Source organism: Macrobrachium nipponense, chromosome 23 (assembly GCF_015104395.2).
Source record: "Macrobrachium nipponense isolate FS-2020 chromosome 23, ASM1510439v2, whole genome shotgun sequence".
NCBI classification, from domain to species: Eukaryota; Metazoa; Arthropoda; class Malacostraca; order Decapoda; family Palaemonidae; genus Macrobrachium; species Macrobrachium nipponense.
Genome location: NC_061090.1, coordinates 48,602,608 through 48,613,573, shown reverse-complemented (window position 1 = coordinate 48,613,573; position 10,966 = coordinate 48,602,608). Strand labels below are relative to the sequence as shown.

At 39.7% G+C, this 10,966-nt stretch overlaps 1 protein-coding gene across 1 annotated transcript in view; it reads right to left on the bottom strand.

Moving 5' to 3' along the window:
• Window positions 1–279: 279 nt before the first annotated feature.
• LOC135197799 (exocyst complex component 3-like) overlaps window positions 280–10,966 on the bottom strand; it is a 161,024-nt gene continuing 150,337 nt past the window's right edge. The window contains exon 12 of the mRNA XM_064224928.1: window positions 280–2,586. Within this exon, the coding sequence (XP_064080998.1) occupies window positions 2,406–2,586 (181 nt within the window). The 3' untranslated portion in view covers window positions 280–2,405. The remainder of the gene's footprint in view (window positions 2,587–10,966) is intronic.

Here is a 10,966-nt window from a genome sequence, read left to right as displayed (position 1 = left end):
TTTGCTCACAGCACGATTTGTATGCAATTATGAAATTTTTTTTTGCGCTGTTATATATCCCAATATTTATATATGATAATGATATTTTTTTTCATTTCTAATGGTTGCATACTAAATTTCAGGCAATGGCAAAAAAAGGAGCCAAAAATGAACTCTTAATCTTGAAAACTAAGCGTGCTGTGATTTAAAAAAAACATTTTTTCCACTTCGGCGCTCACTCGCGAACGCCGCCGGCATACGGGAGACGATTTTTAAAATACCGCTTCGGCGTTTAAGGGTTAAGGAACAATAAACATTTGCTGTGGGACCACCTTATTATTGGAAAGCTTTTACATAATTTATATATCAAAATAGATTGATAAATCAATAAGCTTCCTTCAACCTTAAATATTTTCTAATCTATTTTCTGTCATTACAGGTTCCATCCAAATTATGACCTCTTTATTAAGCAGCTGGATGTTCTTGGATATTTTAATAAAGTATATTCATGTATAATCATGTTTCCTTCTATGTATTGCCATAAGAATGATATTTTAACAGGAAGTACCTAATTATGTGTTCTGGCTTCAAGGTAGATCTTTGTGATTTCCTGTGCAGCAACAAAACAATGGTTTGATTTAGTATGCTTCAATTTAAGGTAAAGAATATTAAATCAGTAACCAACAGTTCCTTGAGTTCCATAATAATAATCATAACCTGTGTAGATACTGTGTTTGCCAGCATTTAATTTAATTTTTTGACCATCACTGAAACCAACTGCTTACATCATACAGGTTAAACTTGAAAAAGAAGTACCGTATATTTCCACGTATAAGACGACCTTTAAATCCTAAAATTCACCCCCCAAAATTGGGGGTCGTCTTATACTGCAATACTAAAGATCAGACCTTGAATTCCAAGATGTGTATCATAGGCTAGCCTTGGCCTCGGTGCTATAACCTAACCACCAACATACATGAAGATTCACTTTATGAAATAAAGGTAATAAAACCATTTTTACCTAACATATTATTGGTATATCTTCATAACAAATAGCCTATTTGAGGAATAATTCGAAATCAATGAAACAGACTTTTATCTAGCCCTATGTTATCCCAGCTGAGAAAATGTAAACATCGAGTTACAGTTGGGTCACAGCAACCTTCATCTTTTAGAAATTTCAATGGTAGTGTCATTACAGTGGTAATAACATTTAGGATAACATTATATTAATTTTTCATTAAAACTTTCTTATACACATCACACGATTGGTCACGTGCCACCATCACAGGGATTCCAGTCTGGTTCTAACTAGTCGATGACGACTTCGGCTTCATCGTTGATATCGTACAAATCATAATTTCATGACACTTTTTATTTTCATGTTCCCCCATGTTTATACGTGATAACAAAACACAGCAAACATCAAGTGAGGAAGCACGTAAAGCTGTTTGTAACTGTTTTGAACAATTCAATCATATGAATGGTAATTGTGTACGATAATTATCACTCGTTATTGTATTATTATCAGCGGTTGTTTGAGAATGGCGATGAAATGTAAACAAAACAATAGTTTCCCTTCATCGCGACCTTCTGTATGTAAAACATATAGACAATGGTGGCTTCCATAAGTAAAAATAAAATACATTTTTGTTCCTCCCTTGTATATTAAAGCTGCAGGTTATAGCTGAGGCTGAATAAAACAGATAACCGCCAGACGGCAGTGATGTTCAGAACTGGAGAAATCACATCTACTTAATGCTTATACAATGGAGTAAAGTACGGTAATATGTGCAATTTTTCAACCAAACTTTGTTAATTTGTGATAATAAGGTATCTCTGAATTATATCTCTTCTAACAAATAATGGCAATGAAGATATTGATAATATTCAAATCAGCCGAGATTTTGAGAATGTAAACAATATCAAATGCAAATGATAAACATAACGATATTTATATGCTGTAATACAACAGTGATATGATAATAGTAATACTGTTATTGGATACAACAAGCAAAACAACCTTTATTTAAGTCATCATTATTATTAATATAGTTGTACTGTTTATTTTTTTTCAAATAATCGTTTTGTAATTTAGAAGTCGTCCTATACTACAGATATGAGATAAATTCATGGAAATTTGCCATGATTTTTGGGCTTGTCTTATCTAAAGGTCGTCTTATATGCAGAAATATATAGTATATCATATAAGCCAACATATTCAGCTCTTAGTTCAGCATAATAGGAATGGATTTACTGAATTTTCTTTGAAATGAGTGAATAACAGAATTGGTTCAATGTCCTAGTTAGTCCTGTCACATTTACAAACTAATCAATCCTGTGAATGCAATTTATTACAACTGATTATGCTCATTTTATCAGTAATATGAAACTCAAAGGAAAGCCTCATTAAAATTATGTTAACTTTAAGTAAACAATGATGTTGATATATGAATGTGAGAAAAAATGCTTTTATGGGACGGTCCAGTTCTTTGGGTTCTCATTTCTTCCATAATTTCGGCCACTCGCTGCCGAACTTCCAGTCGACCTAAGTCCCCTCTCAACAGCAGTAGTGCAGTTAAGTGGTCACTTGTCATGTCAGGGTACCTGTAAGATGGCAAAAGTTTTAATTTACCAGAAAAAACTTTGTACAGTAATATAAACTGTAGTCATAATAAAGTATTTTCCAATTCCATACTGTTTTCATACTGGCCCTTGTAATTTCAATCACTTTTATGAAGTACTTTCTACAAAATTTCTATCAAAAATAAAATTCTTCTGAAATCAATTCAAGAAATATTTTTTTTAATCATAAAACTTAAGTATAATTATAATCTGAAACCAAACCAAGAATTGTGAACTGTTATAAGAATTAATTACTATGACCTGGGGTCATCCTAAATGCTGAAACTTATCATTATTTAAAGCTTTCATAGTAGATTTTCCCATAGAGAACTGAGCAATATTAATATTTATGCTTTCATTGTGATTTCCCATAAAAAGCTACGCATTAACTGAGTGGTACTCTCTTAGACTTTTGTTATGCACATTTTCTGCCTAAATTCTCTTCTGTTCCAGCTTTTCATTGATGTCTTTCTTAGTCTTCTTACTGGTCTCTGCCTTGTTACTAATAATATACATCAACTACTATTGTAGGCTAACTTGAGCTGTTTCTCACTCCTCTTTAATTTGAAGTTCAAACCATTAAAAATCTCTCAGATTCCAGTCAATGAACAATAGTACACCTCTTAGCAACTTCCACATTTGCAATATGATCTCCCCAACACACTCTCCAGCCACTTTTGTTCATTAAGTTCATATTGACAAAACCTTTAGGATCAAGTTTCACTGGCACTTGACTCACTGGTTAACATGTACAGTACTTTTAAGTTTTCATAATAAAATTTATAATTTGGATACTTACGTACGGTTAAAGATAGTTTATATCTCCTTGCCTGTTGGTGCAGGGATAGAAGTTTAGTGCTTTTCATCACTTATGCATATTCTATACTTGGTAGTAATTTTCTTGTATTTACAGTACATACTCTGAGTTCCATTTCTAGCTAAATGCATCTATCATACAATACTGTATAATACTAATACTATACTTTTTCCCCCAATTCAAACGTCAATGCTGCACTTCTTAAGTTGCTTTCAGCAGTGGCAGTGGAAGTTATGTATAATGAAAATTTATTAATTCTCCAAAGAGACTTCATATGAGTATCAAAAGCAGGTTTCAGGTGGTGGACGGGCTAGCTCACAGTGGGTATTATTATTATGTGCCATACGATTTGGATGAATTTAGCAGGAAAGATGTTCATAGCACTTCAATGGTCCATAAATAACTTTTGGCAACTGTACTCTCTCAGCTCGGGGAGTTGGGAGTCAGAGGGACCCTCATTATGGTTTTAGACTTGAGAGGGGAATGTATCGCCGCTGTCTATCCTATGATGTCTTTTTATTCATCTACTCAAATATACCCAGGGACTGCTGTTGGTTTTAGATCTTATCTTTTATGGTAGTATGTCAACTATACAATTGTAATTTTGCAAAGAAAAGTGCAAAGAAATATTAGAAAATACATATACGTATACCTCACAAAAAGTTACTGCATCTGTAAATCTCGTAAATATTTTATCAAATATACTCATAATTTATTACTGATTTTAATTCTTATCTTTTATGATGTGTAAGTTGTAATTACAATTTTACAAAATAGAACTATTAAAAAATATGTGTAACTTTGGAAAATATATGAGTGTATTGTAAAAGATGGTCCACATAAGGTTGTCACTTTCAATTTCCTGTGAAAGGTAGGACAATTTTTTTAGAATTTTTTTCTTACACCATTTGTATTTGCATATCTTCCTCTTTCCATTAACCCTTAAATGCCGAAGCGGTAAAATAAAAATTGTCTCCCGTGTGCCGGAGGTGTTTCGGAGCGAGCGTTGAAGCGGAAAAAATATTTTTTTCAAAAAATCACAGCGCGCTTAGTTTTCAAGATTAAGAGTTCATTTTTGGCTCCTTTATTTGTCATTGGCTGAAGTTTAGTATGCAACCATCAGAAATAAAAAAAATTATCATTATCATATATACTTAATGCGATATATGATAGCGCAAAAACGAAATTTCATATATAATTGTATTCAAATCGCGCTGTGCGCAAAACGGTTAAAGGTAACAAGTTACCTTTTTTTTCGTTGTAATGTACACTAAATTGCAATCATTTTGGTATATAACACATTGTAAAATGATAAAAGCAACACAGAGAAAATATTATCACAAAATGATGCATGAATTCGTAACGCGCGGACGTAAAAAAAAGCCGTTTTCAAAAATTCACCATAAATCTAAATATTGTCCTAGAGACTTCCAATTTCTATCAAAATGAAGACAAATGATTGAATATTACTATACTGTAAGAGTATTAGCTTACAATTGCAGTTTTTGACCATATCTGACGAGTTAAAGTTGACCGAATGTCGAATTTTTTTATATATTTTTTTTATATGCAATTATTCGGAAATTAGAAAAGCTACAACCTTCAAATATTTTCCTTTTTATTCTATATGAAATTGCGCATATTTTCATGTATAAAACTCTATGAAATGCCTAATATGAAATGGAGCAAATATTCCAAGAATGGGACGTACGCATTTCGGAGATTTGTGGCGGAGAATCCGCGCACGGAGGGAAGGAAAGTTTTTTTTTTTTAAATTCACCATAAATCTAAATATTGTGCTAGAGACTTTGAATTTGTTTCAAGATGAAGATAAATGACTGAATATTACTAGACTGTAAGAGTTTTAGCTTACAATTGCGTTTTTCGACCATTTTGGAAGAGTCAAAGTTGACCTAACGTGGTTTTTTTTCTATTTATCGTGATTTATATGCAAATATTTAAAAAATGAGAAAAGCTACAACCTTCAATTATTTTTAGTTGTATTCTACATGAAATTGCACAGATTTTCATATGTAAAACTTTATGTAACGGCTAATTTAAAATGGGGCAAACATTACCACAATCGCACATATGATTTTTTCGGAAGAGTTACAGCGCAGACGTAAAGAAAATGTTATTTTTTTCATAAATTCACCATAAATCGAAATATTGTGCTAGAGACTTTCAATTTGTTGCAAAATGAAGGTAAATGATTGAATATTACTAGAATATAAGCATTTTAGCTTACAATTTCGTTTTTCAACCATTTCGGTAGAGTCAAAGTTGACTGAAGGTTGAAAATTTGTCACATCATTTTCATACATTCAACTTCCCTGTTAGATATATACTTAGCTATAGACTCCGTCTTTCCCCGACAGAAATTCAAATTTCGCGGCACACACTACAGGTAGGTCAGGTGATCCCGCCGCCTGCCGCTGGGTGGCAGGAATACGAACTATTACCATTTTGAGCCAGATTTTCTCTGTCGCTGGTACTAGTAACATCGTTTGCTAGTTCCTCCTGACTTGATTTTCAAATTTCATTACGCCGTTGATCTTTTGGACTGCTATTTGGTGACGTATTGGATCTTTGGTTTGGCATACGCTATTGTGGACTGATTTTGGTTTTGGAATTTCTCATTATGTCTGACGTTTCGATTTCGTTCAGAGTGTGTGTGAATGAGAGTTGTTATGTGAGACTACCGAAAGCTTCGGTGGATCCTCACACCACTTGTAAAAATTGTAGAGGGAATGTATGCTCGCAATTGAATACATGTGATGAGTGCAAGGATTTGAATGAGGAGGAATGGAAGTTGCTAGAAAAGCCTCTTCCAAAAGTGTAAGTAGGTCGGTCTCTAACGAGCCAGTTAGCGGACTATTGCCTATTGCTAACCCAATTGTTTCCTCCCATACAGCTTTACCTTCCCGATTATCTGACTCGGCAAGCTCAACATCCGAAATTGCGAGTCTGAAAGCTTCGCTTAAGCATATGGAGCAAAAAATTAAGGAACTGGAAGGTAAGTGCAGTGAAAGTGTTCCCAGTGAAGTGGAGGGTGCGTCTGATCGGCTCTGTCTCGCTCCCAGGCCTAGACCTCTTTCAAGCTCCCAAGCCCAGTGGAGAAGAAATGTCGAAAGCCGCAGGGAGGTTTCAGAGAATCCCCACCGGTCAGGCGTCCCCTCGGCAGATCCTGTAGTTACGTCCCGGGCTGCCAAGGATAGTCGTTGGAAAGACGTCCTTAAGCAGTGTTTTTCTTCGTCTGATTCATCATCTAAAAAAGGATGGAGTTCAGATAGATTGTCGAGACCTTCGAAGAGATCTTGGAAGTCTCCGTCATTTTATTCAAGCCCTGAGGAATTTCCGGAAGAATATCCTCCAGAAAAGAGAAGGAAGGAGGTTTATTCAGAAGCTCCTTCTCCTTCGTCGGAGATTGGAAAGAAGGATGTAGCTACGAAGATTTTGGAGGATATGCAAAAACAGATATCTTCGCTAGTAGGAGTTTTTAAATCAGATCCTCCTAGAAGGAAGGATAGATTTCTTCCGATTAAAAGATCCCGTCCTTTAGAACTCTCTGAGAGCTCGGACGAGGCGCCTGCCAGGAGTCTGGCGCCAGCCAGACGTCAGGCTACTGTCAGGCGCAAAATGCCGTCAAGGCGAGAAGATACATATAGATATCTATATAAATCTCCTACTAGAAGGAAAGCCCCTGAGGCGTCTGAATCGAGGCGGAAATTTGAAACTCCCGAAATCGGACGAACTCCTGAAATGAGGCGCAAAGCGCCTGAAGTGAAGTTTTGCTTGAAAGGTGCCTGGAGTTTCTGATAACCTCCTGGAAAGCGCCTGAATGGGTTGTAAAGCTCCTCAAATAACGGAAATGAGGCGCAAGGCGCCTGAAGCGGCTGAAAGGAAACGTAAAACTCCTGGAGAGCCTGGAGCGTCTGATAAGAGAAGTAGAGCGCCTGAGAGCCTGAGGCGCCTGAAATGAGCCTCAAGCTTCTGAAAGGAGAAGCAAAGCGCCTGAAACAAGGCGCAAAGCGCCTGAAGCACCTGAATGGAGGCGCAAGGCGCCTGGAAAGCCTGAGGATACTGAAACAAGACGCAAGGCGCCTAGAGCGCCTGAAATAAGAAACAAAGCGCCTGAAGCCAGGCATAAAGCGGCTGAAGAACCTAAGCCTGTTTCCAAATATCGAGCGCCTGACATCCATCATATGATAGGCAGGCGCAAGGATTTATACAATCCAGGATATGATTCGGACGAGTTATCGGAGTTTGAAGCGGACTTGGAGGCTCCTCTGTGGGATTTTTCTCAAGATCAATTTTCCCCTGACAGGGTCTCTAGATGTCGCACAGGCGATCGTAGCCCCTGTTGGGAAGGAATTGATCATGGAAAAAGGGAAAGACATTTAAAGACTTCTCCTGGTAAGGACGAAAGGTGTCGCACAGGCGACCGTCGTCCTTGTCAGGAAGGCCTTAGTGTAAAAGAAAAACATCGGCCTTCTCCTGGCAGAGACTCAAGGTGCCGTAGCCCTTGTCAGGTTGCAGTCGGTGTTGCTACAAGCCCTTTACATTCCCGAGAGAGGAGTCCTCCAGTCGCACACTCATCTCTGAATAGAACTTAACCAGAATTGGAAGATGTCTCGGACTCTGAAGAAAACAAGGGGGCAGGTCTTACAGATTATAAGACATTAAGAGCCCTCTTGTTAAAAGAATTTGGAGAGTCTCTGAGTCCTGCTGCCCCTCCTTCTCCTCGGTCTTTATTTTCGAGTACGAAGGCTGCAAAGTCTTCCTCTTTCATGAAGATCCAACCGACCATATCAATGAAGAGGGCTTTGCAGTTGGTCGGAAATTGGCTTAAAACCAAGGAGGGGGCGGGAAAGACTGTGTTTACCTGTCCCCCTTCCAGGCTATCAGGAAGGAGAGGGATTTGGTATAGCACAGGAGAATCTACGGGACTTTCTCTTCCCTCATCTGCTGAAGCAGACTTCTCGACCTTGGTGGATTTGGCAAGGAGACATGCACTTCCATCGGCCAAAACAAGCTGGACAATGTCAGAAATGGACCATCTCCTCAAGGGAATATTCCATGTCTTGGAAGTTTTTAACTTCCTAGATTGGTCCCTTGGGGCTTTGGCCAAGGAGACGCAAGACCCTCAGTTTTTGGAACCAGAAGTCTTGCATAGTGTTTTGGCATGTATGGATAAGGCAGTGCAGGATGGATCGGCTGAAGTGGCATCCCTGTTCGGGACAGGAGTACGTATTGAAGAAGAGGTCTGTCTTTGGTTCATTTCTTACCAAAGCAGTCTCTCCAGTACAGAGGGCTTCTCTTTTATACGCCCCTCTATCTAAACAGCTGTTTCCTTCTCAGTTGGTAAAGGACATTTCCCATACGCTTACTGAGAAGGCAACACAGGATTTGCTGGTACACTCTGCTAAGAAGCCTAGACCAGCTGCTTCTGTCTCGAAGAGGGAGCCAAGACCTTTCGAGGTAGAACTTTTAGCCGAGCCCCAAGGAAGAGAGGAGGGGAGAAAAGAAGAAGATCTTCCATCAGAGTTCCGAGGAAGAACGCTAAATGAGGTTCCAGTCCTCCAAACACCAGTAGGGGCCAGGCTTCTGAAATTCTCAGAAGCATGGGCTTCAATGAAAGCAGATTCTTGGTCCCTACAAGTTCTAAGGAAAGGATATCTCATCCCCTTCAAAAACAGACCTCCATTGACGACGACACCGAGGGAGCTGTCAGCGAGATACAAAGACCCTGTAAAGAGAGAGACCCTTGGGTTGGTTCAGCAAATGTTGGAGAAGGAGGCCATCGAGATAGTACAGGATCCGCACTCCCGGGGTTTTTACAATCGCCTATTTTTGGTGCCGAAAGCCTCGGGGGGTGGAGGCCGGTCCTGGACGTGAGTGCATTGAATCGCTTCGTGGAGAAGACAAAGTTCTCCATGGAGACATCCAATTCAGTTCTCTCTGCTCTCCGTCCAGGAGATTGGATGGTCTCCCTCGACCTACAAGATGCGTACTTTCACGTCCCCCTGCATCATTCGTCGAAGAAATATCTTCGGTTCATGGTACAGGGAAGGATTTATCAGTTCAGGGCTTTGTGTTTCGGCCTCTCGACGGCTCCTCAGGTGTTTACGGCGTTGATGAGGAACGTAGCAAGATGGCTGCATCTAAAGGGGGTGAGGATATCTCTTTACTTAGACGACTGGCTTATAAGAGCACAGACAAAACAAAAGTGCTTGGAGGACTTAGAGATAACTCTTCAATTGATCAGATCTCTCGGATTGCTTGTAAACCTCGAGAAATCTCACACAATCCCCAGTCAGACTATCGTCTATCTGGGATTCGGATGGATTCTGGTTTTCGAGCGTATCCTCCCAGGAAAGGATTTCGAAAGGTTGGATCTCGGTCTTCCTAGAGAAGGAACAAAGCTCAGCGAGGGAATGGCTCAGTCTTCTGGGCACCCTTTCCTCGCTGGAGCAGTTCATCTCTCTAGGGAGGCTGAATATGAGACCCTTGCAGTTCCATCTAAGAAGGAATTGGAACAGAAGAAAGGGAGATCTTTTGGATACCTTTCCCATAGGAGAGAGTATCAAAAACCACTTACGATGGTGGTTAGAACCGCTGAGAAGGAACGAAGGAGTGTCCTTGTCCCTTCAGAACCCTCACCTAGTGTTGTTCTCAGACGCTTCGGACACGGGGTGAGGAGCAACACTAGGGACGAAGGAGGTGTCAGGCAGTTGGACAGAAGAACAGAAGGCCTGGCACTTAAATGCAAAGGAACTTTTAGCAGTACACTTGGCACTGCAATTGTTCGAGAACGAGGTCAGAGGCGTGGTGGTCCAAGTCAACTCGGACAACACCACGGCTCTGGCATATATAAAAAAACAAGGGGGGACACACTCTTTCTCCCTTTACCAACTAGCAAGGGATCTGTTGATCTGGCCAGAAGGAAGAGGGATACGACTCCTGACAAGGTTCGTTCAAGGAGGAAAGAACATAAAGGCGGACAGATTAAGCAGAAAGAACCAGGTCCTTCCAACAGAATGGACCCTTCATTCGCAGGTCTGCCAGCAACTATGGTCTCTTTGGGGGAAGCCTCAAGTAGACCTATTTGCAACATACCTATCCAGAAGGATGGAGAACTTTTGTTCGTTGGGGAGACGATCCCAGAGCCCTATCCATAGATGCCATGCTCATGGATTGGAAGGGCATAGACGCTTATGTGTTTCCCCCATTCAAGATGCTGGGGGAAGTAATGAGAAAGTTTGTGTCCTCGGAAGGAATGAGGATGACATTGATCGTTCCTTATTGGCCTGCAAGAGAATGGTTCACAGAGGTACAGGAATGGATAGTGGACTTCCCCAGATCTCTTCTCGAAAGGACAGATCTGCTCAAACAACCCCACTTCGAGAGGTATCACAAGAATATCCACGCTCTCGCTCTGACTGCCTTTCGACTATCGAAAGATTGGTCAGAGCGAGAGGCTTTTCTCGCAAAGCGGCAAAAGCAATTGCTGGAGCAAGAAGGTCCTCAACCATGCAGATATAC